General features: G+C 37.5%; 1 protein-coding gene across 3 annotated transcripts in view; it reads left to right on the top strand.

The window, feature by feature from the left end:
• The window catches only part of FAR1 (fatty acyl-CoA reductase 1), a 72,579-nt gene extending 66,960 nt beyond the window's left edge, over nt 1-5,619 (top strand). For all 3 annotated transcript variants that reach the window (XM_022555641.3, XM_022555640.3, XM_089915126.1), the window contains 2 exons: nt 250-377; nt 2,727-5,619. In XM_022555641.3, the coding sequence (XP_022411349.1) occupies nt 250-377; nt 2,727-2,889 (291 nt within the window). In that variant the 3' untranslated portion in view covers nt 2,890-5,619. The remainder of the gene's footprint in view (nt 1-249; nt 378-2,726) is intronic.
• Nucleotides 5,620-15,869: the final 10,250 nt, after the last annotated feature.

Raw genomic sequence — 15,869 nt, 5'->3', positions numbered from 1 at the left:
TCTTCTTCGTGTACTCCTCTTTAAAAGCTGACATGAGTTTTTAGATTATCTTCTCAAATGTTTCTTTGTTTAATGGACGATATGAAATAAGAACTTTTTTGTGAATAGCAGTAACATTTAAAAAATTAATACAGTAAATGTTTTGTAATCATGTCATGTGAAATTAGCCTTTAGAAAAAGTGTGAATTTTTGACTGGTTGTGAAAAAAATTATCCAAGAAAGTAACCAGTAATTTTTTTGTTTATGTAGACTTTTAATATTGATGTACGACAGTTACATTGGGCAGAATATATAGAGAACTACTGTATGGGAACTAAGAAATATGTATTGAATGAAGAAATGTCTGGCCTCCCTGCAGCTAGAAAACATCTGAACAAGTACGTTTTTATATGGGTTTGATTTCATCTTGTCTTCCTTATGAAATATTATAATTTTTTCTAAGCTGATAAATTGAGATACTGCTAATAACATATTGTATCAATATTTAAGAAAAGTGGTTGCCTTTGAGCTGTAACTATGGTAGTATTAATTTAGCCTATGATTGTTGAACCTTACTATTTTCATCAGCTTATACTGTCCATTAGTAATAAAGTCAGGTGGAATTTAGTTTTAAATATCACTTTTATCTTCCCTTATTGCTAGTGAAGGAAGAAGTAAAGATATTAGGAGAAAATAAAAATATATTTTAAACTGGAGGTAATGTAAAGTTTCTTTTACCCTATTTAAATACATCTTTAGAAGAGGAAAAGAGGTATAATAATACATTATTCACTATAGAACTTTTTTCCTTGTTTATAAAATAGTTGTAATTATTCTCTTAGTCTCTTATAAAATTAATACATACTAATTGTTAAAAAAAAAAACCTCAGAAAATAGAAAAGAAAAAATTACTATTAATCCATTATTCAGAGATGCAGTTAGTTTTAATAGTAATCTCTTTTATTCATAGTAATTTTTGTGTGTGTGTGTGGTACGCGGGCCTCTCACTGTTGTGGCCTCTCCCATTGCGGAGCACAGGCTCCGGACGCTCAGGCTCAGCAGCCATGGCTTACGGGCCCAGCCGCTCCGCGGCATGTGGGATCTTCCCGGACCGTGGCATGAACCCGTGTCCCCTGCATCGGCAGGCAGACTCTCAACCACTGCGCCACCAGGGAAGCCCCCATAGTAATTTTTTAATACAAGTTTTATAACAGTTTTCAAAAGTTTCACATTATTTTTCTTGTGCTTTCAACTCTTTGAGAATTTATAGGGCAGCTGGTTGTATAGATGAGGAAATGGAGACTTAAGAAAATTGTGTTTGACAAGGTCGTATTGTATTAAGTGGCAGGGCAAACTAGAATACTGATCTTTGACTCCTAATTCAAAGCTCTTTTGTCTACACCCATTGTTTGTGTGTTGTTTGGTTAACCCTTGAACAACATGGGTTTGAACTGCATGGGTCCATTTATTGATACATGTAGATTTTTTTCTACAAATACATACTATATTACTACACAATGTGAAGTTGGTTGAATTCACTGATGCAGAAACACGGGTAAGAAGGGCTGACTGAAGTTATACTTGGATTGTTGGAGGGTCGATGCCCTAACCCCCACGTTGTTCAAGGATCAACTGTAGTCTTATATCTTTCACTGCCTGTTGAAGTTAATGGAATTTATGTAACAGTATTGCATATCTAAAGGATTTATATTCCTTTCTAACACCATTAAAAAACATCAAAAATGTTTTGAAACATGAGCAAGATAATGTGCATGTTGCTCTTTGAGAATAGGAGGGTCTTCCTATTTAGAGCAAGTGCCATGTTTCTTTCATGAATGAGGACTTGTCCAGTTGGCTTTTGATCCTGTGACTGAAGGAGTAAATTCACTTGTCTGACAACTTGTAAGCAGCTAAAGATGTCCAAAAAATGTTTATTTTGTCTGTAGGATGATGTATATGATGAATCTACCTTTTTAGATTAGATAGGAAGCTCCGAAGTGCAAGAGATATGTCTATTGTACCTACTAATGTACTTGCTGACTAGCACAGTATAGGGCATACAGAAGGATGCTAAATAATACTTGTTAAATAAATAAATTTGCATCCCAAATGTAGTTATAAAAAAACTTTGCATTATTCATTATTAATAGAGGTAATGCATTGTTTGATGGACTCTTGTCCAGAATGTGCACAGTCAGGTTTGTTTGATGTTTGCTAACTTTCTAATTTAAGGACTTCTAGTTAGTTGTTTTTTTTTTTTAATAGATTTATTTATTTACTTTTGGCTGCGTTGGTTCTTAGTTGCTGTGAGCGGGCTTTCTCTAGTTGTGGAGAGCGGGGGCTACTCTTCATTGCGGTGTGCAGGCTTCTCATTGCGGTGGCTTCTCTTGCTGCGGAGCACTGGCTCTAGGCGCACGGGCTTCAGTAGTTGTGGCACACAGGCTCAATAGTTGTGGCTCACGGGCTCTAGAGCGCAGGCTCAGAAGTTGTGGCACATGGGCTTAGTTGCTCTGTAGCATGTGGGATCTTCCCGGACCAGGGCTCGAACCCATGTCCCCTGCATCGGCAGGTGGATTCTTAACCACTGTACCACCAGGGAAGTTGCTTCTAGTTAGTTTTTAAATAAGTTGCAGCTTAATATGGATTTGAACTTTGATTAGATTAAAACTGAGCATGAATTATCTGCTGTCCAACAATATTCTATTCTAGAAAATAGTATCCAGTACATTTCTTGATTTGCTTTTCAGGTTGAGGAACATACGTTACGGTTTCAATACTATCCTCGTGATCCTGATTTGGCGCATTTTTATCGCAAGATCACAAATGGCAAGAAACATCTGGTACTTTGTGGTTAGTCTGTGCTACAAGTTTCTGTCTTACTTCCGAGCATCCAGCACTATGAGATACTGAAGACAAGAATTTAGCATTAGAACATCTATGCATATGGTGGTCTAAATGCACAAAATGTAAAATGTACTTAAGTCATTTCACCTTTTGTCAAGACATTAAACCATCTTAACTCAGAGTGTGGAGTAAATTATGGAACATTTTATGTAACATATGCTCATAAAAACCTAGTGAATACACTGTGGTATGCCAACTCAAATCTATAATAGCCACCAAAACCATGACTTAACATTTTGATCCCTGGGGAAAAGGGGTTGGGTGAGGAACACTGACCAGTATAACTGTGCAATTCTGGAACATATTAATTAAAATATGCCTTAACATACAGTGATTTTCTAATTATAATATTTAGTGCAGTGGAAAGCATTTATTTGGACAGGAATACTAGCCAAGTGGTAGATATTTGATTCTTCAGTGTTTGATTCTTTTCATCAGTTCAAGTGGGTTTTAGTTTTGTTAAAATTACAACCAAACTATTTTCACCTCATCCTGTAAGTTATTGAGTGGTCTCAGACATGAGAGACACGTTCTCATTTTTCTTTCTCTGATTAGAGGTCTGATGCATATCATTTTTCTATAAGCAGTCAGTTGCTTTCATAATCAGAAGGCTATATATTATTATAGAGGCCCTACTGGATCTAAATGAGTTTGAGAATCATGTCAACATATGCTATGTGTTTTTAGAAGGAAAATGAAAATTCAGTAAGACAGTTAGTATCAAAAAGAATAGGAATACATTTTTCTTGACCACATTATGACCAAATGAAAATCAGTTCTGTGACATTTTGTTCATATTTTGAAGCTGGATGATTACTTGAGACTTTGACAAGCAGGTGTGGGTGCAGGGAGGAATTCACCATACTTATGCTCTCTGCCCTTTATAAATTTTATTAATAGGACTTTAAAAGGCTTATACTGTCTTTCCAATGAAAACTAAAAGTACATTACTATGGAAGAATGTATTTGCAGGTAGTCATAGCATTAAGAAAATGTTCTCATGTGTGTAAACACATACTAATTTTTGACCTTGAGAGCTGAATTTCTTCCAGAAAAACAAAATAATACATAAAATAATGTGTATAAAATTAAAGAACTTTATTTACATACCACATAAAGTAGCAAACTGTTGAATGAGTTTAAAGATATCATTTATTTTTTTCTGCATGTGGTTTTAGCTTTTAGAAAAGAATTCATTATAGAAACAAGTAATAGCAAGAAAATCGATGTATATTTTAATGATACATTATAATTCCCTTTAAATCTTAATAGTAGGTAACTCTCCTTACTGTTATAACACATTTGCTTTAACATATCAGCATAACATGTTCTAATTTAGCTGATCAAGTTGTACTATATTTAAATCATTAACAATGTATCTTGAATATGTTTAATGAAGTCAGTTCACAATACAAAAAGTTACATAGAACTTTACATCTTAATTTTCTTCATCAATTTAAATGCAATGTATAAGAAATTTATTTTATTATTGTGAAAAAACTAAATGTAAAGGAAACCACCTTCTTCCATGCAGGTGTATAATCTTGAAAAGGAAAATGCTTCCATGTTGAAGCCAGATTTTCTGTAGCAAACCTTTTAAAACATTATTTTAAAAGAAATATGTATATAAATATAAATACATATGTATTCTTTGCAATGACACTAAAGTCTCTGGTTTAGGACCATACCTTGTGTAAGGTGTGAGAGACCATGGCAGTGTCTAAAAATGGAATAAATGATGATGCCTTTGATTTGAAGTGGCCCACAAAGTTAACTATAGATGCTCTATACATTGAGTACTCCATCTCTCCAAATACATTTCCGTAATGTGTTGAAAACATGCTAACATTTGTATGATTTTTACACATCTGCTGAATATACTTAGAATCAGATGAATTGTCTTTGTGTCTTGCAAAAGAATCAGGTACAACTTTGGCAGGTGTGTGAAGCACATGGAAGGTGTATGTCTCTGAACTCTGTCAGTTCTAGTAATTGTTCTTGTAATCTAACTTAAAGAAATGATAACTGGGAGGGTGCTGAGGCCACTGCATTAATTTTGTGTGTTTAGAATTTTTCTGTCAAAAGAAAGCTAATGAATAAATTAATATGTCATTCTGGAACTTAAAGTCCTAAAATTAGTATAAAAAGTATATAGGTTGTTAATCCTCACCAGCTTGACTTTAAGCTTAACTCAAAGATTTTGGAAATCATTTGTATTTATGTCATTTGCTAGATGTGGTTTTTAGTTCTTTCTGATTGTGTTTTACACACAAACTCAAATTTTAACAGGGTAACCTGTTAAATAAATCTAATATTTCATTTAACTCATTTGATAAAGCTGATTTTTAAACATTGGGTTTTTTCTCCCTATTCACCCTTGATTCTTATAATTCTAACATATGCATTTGTCAGTCGTGAAGTCATTATAACTGTATTTAAACTTGACTTGGCAACATTAATATGTTCAAAAACTCAACACAGAGAAGCATGGCAATACATTCTTTGACTTAAGGATGGTATAAAATAAATATTTTCTGAATCTGTGTAATAAAGCTTGGAAGCAGGGAGGAAAAATCTTCTCTCCCTTTTTTGTGCTTGTCTGTAGGAACTGTTTCAGGGTTTTTTGCTTTTTGTTTTAAATGTAAATCGATAGTCTTTTATAAGAAATAAATAGAAGCATTATTGGGTGCCTTTGTTTGTAAACCAAAAAGTAATAAATGAATCCCTATATTTCCATTATAGTATTTATTGTATTTTTACAATAATTGTCCTGAAAATTACTCATGGGGTAATGTGGTTAGGATTACAGGAAACAGTTCTCATTTATACTTCTTACCTTTTTAAAGGTGTACTCATTACTTTTTATATCCTAATTTTATTGAATTCTAAATCTCTTACACAGCATTTTAGGGGAAGCATATAGGCAGGATGAATACTTTTTGTTAAAGTATCATTTTTATTTATTAGCTGGAATGAGGTGGTTTTTCTAAAAACAGTGCCAGGGTGTCATTAGGCTCCAGCTCCTCTCCTCCACATTGAATGATATTATATTAATTTATAAATACATTTGTTGTAATTTGTCTATTGAGTAAGTATAAGGAATCATTCATTAGTAATAGAGGGTAACTAAAAAAGGAGAGAGCTGATATCAGGCTAGGGTACAGGTGAATATAAATGTCCTTCCTAGCCAAGCTCTTCTAGGCTGACTCCAAGCTGTGACTTGAAAATATTAGCACTGACTTGCTCTATTTTGAGAAAAACTCCCTAATCTTTTGCATGAGAAGCTAGAGAAAGGAAGGTATACTGCATAACTTGATATAGAAATGTGTTAATTAAATTTACAGTCTCTGTGATAAAAGAAATATGAAATATTTTCTTATTGAATTAGTATTTTTATCTTGAGACATTTTCAAGTCATAGAATGAATGAATGCCTTTTTTTTTATGATGGTACTCTCTTAGCATACATCTCTGCTACCCTTAAGATTCCTAAACAAATCATCTTTGTCATTTGAGCATATTTGTTGAATTATTCCTTTGATTTTTCTTTATTAAAGAAAATTTGAGTAATATTAAGTTTGACGTGCTCCTTTGCAAGTTGATGGCTGTAAGAATACATTTATACAGAAAAATGTAAAGTGATAAATATGAGTTAAATATCTTTATGGTGGGCAAATAAGGCTATAATTGTCGTTTTCTTTCTTTTCTTTCTCCCTCTCTTTCCCTCCCTCCCTCCCTCCCTTCCTTTGTCACAGATCACATACAATACCTATACTTTTATACAAGATGAAGAGAGTCAGGGACTTCCCTGGCAGTCCAGTGGTTAAGACTCCGCACTTCCAATGCAGGGATGCAAGGGGTGTGGGTTCAGTCCCTGGTCAGGGAACTAAGATCCCACACGCTGCGTGGTGCAGCCAAGAAATTTTAAAAAAAGATGAAGAGAGGCAGTGGAGATTTTTCTGAATTCATTAAAATATATAAGCATACCTCATTATTCTCTTCAAAATATTTACTTTGAGATTCTCTCCTAGACATTTGACTTTGTTTTTTTATGGGGTTGAATTAGGTGTCCTCCAAAGATGCTTTGGAGGCAGAATTCCTTTATTTTCTGCTGTTATACAGAAAACCTAATTCTCTTTCTTTCTCTCTCACATATATCTGTGGAAAGCTTATCTTCAGTTTTTGAGAGCAAAGTGTAACTAGAAAGTGTTAGGCTGAAACGCATAAAAATGCTAATACTTGATGGTCTTTGAACTACAAAGATAATCTCATATGACTCTACCCTAGTATTAGAGCTGCTTTTTTTGTTTTATTTTTTAACAAACACACCTGAACCTAAACATACAGATGAATGGATTTTATTTAAAATAGTCTTCCCAGGAGAATATATATTTATTTCATCAGTACTTAAGTTTTTGACATATAATACCTACTTCTCTGCTTTATGTTACATCTTTCACAGGTTTGTCATTTTCCCGAACTGGGTTGTTGATTTCTGGTTGTTGAGAGGAAAACCAGCTCGCACCTTTTACACTGTAGAAATAACATTAGTGAACACTTGTTGAGCACTCACTATGTGCCAGACACTACTCTAAGCATTTTACATGTATTAACCCATTCGTGACTTACAGCAACCCTTTGAGAAGGGCACCTCTGTTACCCTAAGGTGTGTAACATTAGTAATTTATCCATGTTACACTGCTAGTGGCAGAGCCAAGGTTTGAACTCAAGTAAGTCTAGCTCAAAAGCCTGCTACACTTGTCCATCACACTATACTGTCTTTCACTATAGGAGCACGTGCTTCTGGACCATTTAGAGAGGTTCTCTTATATGCTGTTGGGTTAGGCACTGTGTTTTATATATTGCAATTATCTGTTTATCTGTCTGTATCACTCAACACACTCTAAACTTGTCAGTGGTTCAGATCGGAGTATGACACACTACCTACCCTTTAGGGTTGTATGACTTAACATAGGTAAGTAAACATAGTTTTAATATAACATATAAAGAACAAAATACTAAAAGCACAAAGGAGTGATTTACTGCTTAGTGTTTCAGGGAGGAGCTCATACAGACATACAACAGTTGAATTGTGGTTTTAAGTCTCATTGGAAGAATGGTGGGAAAGGGAAGCATTCCAGGTATAGAGAAGGGCATGTGTAAAGGGAAGTGTGGGGAGCCATGAGGAAATGTCTTGGTGCCAAAGGGGAGGATGACTAAGGGAGGATGAGGCTGGGGAGGCAATTGGGTGCCAACCAAGGGCCTTTATATGCTCAGAATTCACTATGGAATGTGGAATGGCTGTGGTCAAAAACACTCAGAAGGTCCTCCTAGCCAAAGCACACCAATTCCTATTAAATATGAATAGATTTTGGACTTCAGTGAACTGACCTATAACACTTATTTCCTGAATGAAATCAACTTAAGAGAAAAAATTCTACTTAAATAGTGACACTAAGTATTTTTGAGAATACAAGCCACATCAGTGTTTAAACAGCTGGTCTCTCTGTTTTTCAGTTTTCTGTGATTCTCAAAGTATGATCCCAGACCAGCAGCAGCAGCATCTGCATCACCTGGGAGCTCAATAGAAATGCAGCTTTCAGATCCCAGCCAGACTTACTGAATCAGAAACTGGGTGGGGCCCAGCAGCCTGTTCCGAGGTGGCCTCCAGGTGATCGTTATGCACTCTAAAGTTGGAGAACTGCTGGTCTGAGTAGTCAGTCTTCGTGAGATACCAGCAAGGTCCAAGTAGAGTACATTCCTAGGACCTGGGACAAGGTCTGGAAAGTTCCACTTGAAAGTAAAAATCAATATATAAAACATGACACAAAACACATAGTAATACATAGGAAATGGTCTGGCCTCACAGGAATAATGCCAAAATGTTCAAGAAGTTAGCCTTATGTGATAATTATGGGTGGTCTAGCTTTTTGACCCTTATACTTTCATATTTTCTACGTTTTCTGCAATGAGCCTGAGTTTTTTGTAAACTAAAGCAAAAGTTTTTATTTTACAGTAACAAATGAGGGTGTGTGGAATCTGGAAAAATAAGAAAAGCCTTAAAAAAAAAAATAAAGTCCATTCATTCTGGGTTTTTAACTCCAGATCTTGAGATGGCATTTTTGTCTCATGGTTAGAGAACAACAACTTACTATGCTATGATAGCCTTTGAAATTGTCCAGGTCTGTTAGGTTTTTGGTAAACTTGGTAAGTATATTCATTTCTGTGCTTACTAGTTTATTACTCGGTCTTTATCTCGTACTAAGCATGAGTGTATGTCCTTTCTGTGCAGCCAAATTACCACAGTCCTCCAACTAGCTTACTTTCCCATTGTAATTCCCATTATAATGCTCATTTTATATATCAATTAATTGTGAGTTTATGGAGAGTCAGCTGTCACAGAGAATGCTCAGATCTTCATAGGTTGAGAAGGTGTTTCTGTCCTTAAAACTGGGTTCTAGAGCCTGTGCCGTGGGAACCTAGCATAATTACCAAAGCATGCAGGCAGTTGAAAGTATTGCTAATTTTAGAATGTTTTACTTGAGAAAATCTGAAATGATTAGGGAGTTTGCCTTAAGCTATATGAAAACAGGATCTAACCCCATTAGATTGAAAATACCTGTTTACTTTGTTTACTTCATACACTTGTGAGCTCTCCCATAGGGCAGGGCCTATTTCTTTAAGGAACCTGGCACATAGAAGTTACTCAATAAATGTCTCAGCTTAATTGATAATATGAAGTTTGTCCTTCCTTCTATCAGCCCCAGAATTGTTAAGCTTCCTTTTCCTATATAATACAAAATTACAATCAAGAATTTGCCAAGGGCTTCCCGGGTGGCGCAGTGGTTGAGAATCTGCCTGCTAATGCAGGAGACACAGGTTCGAGCCCTGGTCTGGGAGGATCCCACATGCCGCGGAGCAACTGGACCCGTGAGCCACAACTACTGAGCCTGCGCGTCTGGAGCCTATGCTCCGCAACAAGAGAGGCCTGCGCACCGCGATGAAGAGTGGCCCCCGCTTGCCACAACTAGAGAAAGCCCTCGCACTCGCACAGAAACGAAGACCCAACACAGCAAAAATAAATAAATTAATTAATAAACTCCTACCCCCAACATCTTCAAAAAAAAAAAGAATTTGCCAAAAGGAATATAAAAGTTGACACCAATAATTTCATTTTTTTCCTCACCTAGAGATGCTAACAAAAGACAATGCAAATGCTCCAAGTTAGAAACTCCACAATTGACAAACTTTAGTAAGTCTTTTATTCCATAAGCATTGATTGGCTCTTTGCTATCCACTAATGTAAAGTCATGCTAAATACAATCTTCTGAATTCTTAGTAGATCATAAAGTACTAGTTCTGCTGTCTGTACTACTTCTAGAGTTTTTCTTTATGAAGACACTTATCCAAAGAAATCTAGTTGTCTAGATTGAAGGGCAACTTGATTCCTGGTGTGTGGTGATTCCTAGTGGTGTGTGCTTTAGATTAGAAAATCTCTGGATAAGCTTTATGAATCTGCTTAGCTCAGTGGTACGAAAGCAACTGGGAGGGTTGACTGTGCATGTAACACCTGGCAGCACGGTAGAATGGCCTGATGGCACATTTTTGACCTGGCTATATCATCTGCCTTCTTCCCCAGTATACCAGAATGATCTTGCAGGCCTAGGCCAATTTTTGAATTTTTTCCCTTTGACACGAGAGGTAATGTTCAGTACACTATATGAAATGCCCGCCCTGCTCTGACATCACTTCAACCCTCAATTTCCTCGTTGTACAATTCCAGTATTGTTCAAACTTACACCATGTTATGAGCACCCTCCTACTTCTCGAATTGTCAGATGCACTTTACCTGCAAGCATATTGTATCCATATACATCAATACTCTGCTTAACAGACCATAAAATTGTAGGTCATCACAGAGCATAAGGACAAATTCTTCAAGAAATGTCAGTACTGGGATCCTGGAGTATCCCGAGATCCTCCTTGGCACTAGGCACACGTATTAGCATAATCTCAAAAAGGCACACAGAACCATCCCCTAGGTTGGGCATCCTAGGAGGAATCCCTTTTGTCTGAAAAGAAACCTTTTTTTTCTTAACACAGAAAAAATGCAAGGGGAAAACGTTGACTTTGAGGCATTTTAAAACTCCAGCTCTGGGACTTCTTCACAAAGCCCAGGTAATGTACTAAAACCTAGCCTCATCTGTTTGAGAGTCACTACTGCTTGTTTGCCCACTCTGGTCCCATTGCTACTCTGCCTTTTGTCACGTAGTTCTTGACAGTTCTCTCTCTGCTCTTGTCTTCCGCATTTCCCATTTGAAAACTCCCTTTCCAGCTGCAGTGAGTCTTCCAGAATTACTGACATTCTTCTTGCAGGGAATTGGACTAATATTCCTTCTAGGAGGCTTAATTCCTATAAGGTCCGCACACATGAAGGATTTGCTGTTTTAAAAAATAACTAAGCGGAATTCCCTGGCGGCCCAGTGGTTAAGACTCAGTGCTTTCACTACCGTGGCCTGGATTCGATCCCTGGTCAGGGAAGTAGGATCCCACAAGCCACGTGACACAGCCATGTTAATAATAATAATAAAAATAAGCAGTTAAAGATTAGTGTCGAAAGGGATTCTCACAGATATTCTAATTGTTCTTGAGAATGAATACTCCATGTCTATTTTTCTAACATATTGTTCCATGGTAACTGGAGCACAAGTACATAGTCACTTCTAAAATTAAAAAAAAAATACAACAAAACTTCCGTAAGGACAGAGAAGCAGAATTGTATAGTAGAAAAAGCATTCATTTTGCTGTAAGACTAGGCATGAATCAACTGCCACTTATGAGCTGTGTGACTATGAATGAGTCATTTAACCTCTCAGACTCAGTTTCCACTTTTGTAAAATACCTACCCAGGAACGTGGTTGTAAGGATTAAATGATATAATGAATATAAAGTGTGTGTTACCTAGTGTTCAGTAACTATTTCTTCAAAATCACCAAAAATGCCTAAGGAATAAAGCTATGGAATAATTATGGAATTAGTTATACTAATGCAACGCAATTTATATTCTCCAATTTTATACTATGATTTCCCCATTTCTGATATCACTTTTTTTAAAAGATTTTTTTAATGTGGGCCATTTTTTTAAAGTCTTCTTTTAAAATCTAAATTTATTTATTTTTGGCTGCGTTGGGTCTTTGTTGCTGTGCACGGGCTTTCTCTAGTTGCGGTGAGCGGGGGCTACTCTTCGTTGTGGTACACAGGCTTCTCATTGCAGTGGCTTCTCGTTGCGGAGCACACGCTCTAGGCGTGCGGGTTCAGTAGTTGTGGCACGTGGGCTCAGAATTTGTGGCTCATGGGCTCTAGAGCGCAGGCTCAGTAGTTGTGGCACATGGGCTTAGTTGCCCCACGGCATGTGGGATCGTCCCTGACCAGGGATCGAATCTGTGTCCCCTGCATTGGCAGGCGGATTCCTAACCACAGTGCCACCAGGGAAGTCCTCATTTTTTATTTGACACAATATTGCACACACAATATGAATTTGACACAATATTGCCCTTGCTTTTATGTTTTTGGTTTCTTGGCCCCGAGGCATGTGGGATCCTAGTCCCCTGACCAGGGATCAAACCCACACCCCCTGCATTGGATGGCAAAGTCTCAACCACTGGACCACCAGGAAAGTCCCAGATACCACTTTTTTTAATCATTAAGGAATACAAATTTTGAACATTTTGAATAAAAGTATAGGAAATCAGTTCTCTTTACACCTTGCAGTGTTAGTATTATTATCACTTTAATTGAGCACCCTTCTCCACTGTGGCTTTTCTACAATCAACAGGACTTGCCCACTGGATAAAATGAGGATCCTTCAAAGTTTCCTCATATGGGAACAGAAGTCCCACTTAGTCATTTCACCCGCGGGCATGTTGAGACAACTGGCCCTCTTTATCTGCCCTAATGATCTGTAGTCAACCCAATAGTTTGTCTTCTTGCTGAGGTAGATTATAGCACATGACCTGGGCCTCATTTGTGTTCCAAGAATTCTTTGGGGAGTTTCCCTCCTCTTGCTTTTATTTAAAAGAGATGAAACAAACTTGAACTGCAAACTGTCAATTTTTTCTAATTGTTTATATAACTTGGCTGCTGGAGCATTTCGCATTCCATTAGCTCTGTAGTCCTCAATCCTGATCAGTGGCCTGTAATTAGGAAAAGCCTTGAACTATCCAGAAGCCAATTCTGGAAATCATCCCACCCTCACACATACACATTTAAAATCTTCGTTTTTGAACAAGGCTTCTTCCTCAGAATCAAAAATCTTCAGGAAATTTTCACTTACAACTAGAAATTGCAGGGTACATGTATTTGTATACTGTTAAATCACAGATTCTTAGCTCTAGATTTGATTCTTTGCTTTGCCAGGCATTCTGTACAGCTTTCTCAGTCTTCCTCATTTTCAAAGGAGAACGTACAGTGTTTCCACATCAGTTGTCAGGTTCCCCTCTTCCCCCTCCCACCCCCACCCTGGGCTTCAATTATTTTTTTTCCAAGAAAAGTCTAGTTACTTTTTACCTTGGTTAGAGCTTGCTGGTTATTTCATTTGAGTTTCTAATTCTGATTCACAGTCCTCACTTTAGAGGCACCCCGCCTCACCCTTTTCCCTCAAGAGGAAAGTTCCTCTGCTGAATGTTCTTTGCCCCTGCAGACCCACTCTATTCTCCACGCTGCTCTTTGCCACGTCAAGCTGACCTCTGTGGATGACACATTTGGGTTCCCTTGCCTTCTGGCTTCCAGTTGGATTCAGCCCGTGAGAGGCACTGGCAGGAGTAGAGGACAAGAGGAGAGAAAGGACAGGGCTGTTTGCTCCTCAGTCATTCCCTCTGAGCTCTGGTTTGGCAGTGGTTGCATTCCTCTACCAAATGCCATTGCTGCTGCAGGGTGGCCTCCCTCCTACAGCTCCGCATTTCTCAGAGTTCCAATCATCGTCTCCTCCCCTTGCCTGCAGCTCCCCACTGTTGATAGTCCCTGTGCTTCACCGTTCCTCGTCGTTGCTTTAACCCTGCTCATACTTTTGTAGTCCCTTCCTTGACCTCTATTACTTTTCTCAGTGTGCATCTGTTTCCTGTCCGGTTTGGATACAGCTCCTCATCTACATCTTAGCAATGCTGGTACCTTCCACTAACACAGTTCAGGACCCCAAATGTGGTGGAATAAAGCCTACTGGTTGGTCCTGAAAAAGTGTTCACTGCCTTTCTCACTTTTTCAAGTTGGCTACTACTTCCTTTGTCAGTACCTGATATGGGCACACCATCATTACATGGGAATCATCCTTGCTCTTCCATATGTATTATATCACTGTGGAACTGATTGCTAATTCGCAGATTTGGTCCGCCCACCAACATCTAGAAGGCAAATTCTTTGCCTGAAAACAAAAAACAAAAAAACCCCCACTCTTTCTACCTAGTCTGTCTTCCCCTTCTATACATTCCATTCCCAAAAAGGTGTGTGCACACGCGTGCACACTCACACACACACACACTGTTTTGTTGCTTGTCAGTGGAGTCACGGTTGTAGTACTTCAATAAAGAGCCCTTCATCCGTTCCTTAAGATGAACTCAGCTCTGGAAGAGACTGTTCAAGATTGTCAAAAAATGGAAATTATCTCTTATATTTTTCTCCCTGTCCCCCAAACTCTCCTCCTCTGTCCCATCAGATGGACCCCATCATCCACCCAGGTAAACTAGAAATGGGAATCATTCCCTCTCTTTATACTAATTTTTGCATTAGTCACCAGATCTTTGCCATTCTATTCCCTTAACATTGGGGATATGTTAACTTCCTTCCATCTTCATTGCTACCGCTGTGGTCCAGAGACCAACATTTCTCTTACCTGGATCGTGATGACATTTTCCTAACTGATTTCCATGCCTCTAGTCTGGTTCCTCTCCAAAGCATGCTCTCTTCAACAACTGAATGATCTTTCTAAATCACAATTCTGATATGTTGGTTTCCATACTTAAAACCCCTAAGTGACTTCCCATTTGTACACTGTACCCAGGATAAAGTTTGTACTTCATAACACAGATTTCTAAAGCTCATTACGATCTGAATATTCTCATCTCCTACATTTTTTCCTGTTCCTCATGCCTCAACCACTTGCTCTTCTACCAAAGTTCTAATCTCTGTCTTGTCTTGATCACGACGTGCCTCTACCTGCAAAATTTTGTCAGCTCTCACCAATCTTTCACATTTCAATTTAGGCATCAAGTCTGTATCAAGAATGCTTTCAATGGCAAATATCCAAAAACAGATTGCTACTAATTTTTCTTATATAAGAAATCTGGAGATAGGCAGTTGATAGCATTGATTCATTATTACTGTCATCATAATCATTACTGTTATTATTTATAATAATAAGATTAGTCTTCTAACCATCATTCTTAAGTGATCCCAGACTTCTGATAAAATTCCATTCCACATCTCATTCTTCTGGTCCAAACCAGGTATTGTAAACGGACTTTATCTTAGGTATTATTGCCAGTCAGTTGATAACTAATATCTGTATTGAGAAAAAATTTGAGACCCAAGAGAGGCTCAGCAGAAGAGAATGTGAGGCATGATCATTTATTGATGTCTGCCATGGGTGCAAAAAACAGAAACATGGGATGTGTGCAATATATCTGCCATCTTTTGTCAAACTTAAGCATCTCTATGTGGCCTGGTTAGAAGTTGCACAGTTAGCTTGTCAGGATGGAAGAGGACAATTCTAGAATAGGAAAAACATGATTATTTTTTTCTCCTTTAATTTGCATAGAGTGAATTATTCCACTTTAAATTATAAAACAACCTCACTTTTCTAGAATTAAACCCAATTTAGTTTTGGTATAGTGTCTTTTGTATACACTACTGAGTTTGGCTTGCTAATATCTCTACTTATCACAGTCTACGTGGAATTAATGTTACACCACTTAGCATATAAGAACCTTACAACAG

Source organism: Delphinapterus leucas, chromosome 7 (genome assembly GCF_059928025.1).
Source record: "Delphinapterus leucas isolate spDelLeu-1000000601 "Yukka" chromosome 7, BTC_Dleu_Yukka2, whole genome shotgun sequence".
NCBI classification, from domain to species: domain Eukaryota; kingdom Metazoa; phylum Chordata; class Mammalia; order Artiodactyla; family Monodontidae; genus Delphinapterus; species Delphinapterus leucas.
This window is presented reverse-complemented; position numbering and strand designations above follow the sequence as displayed.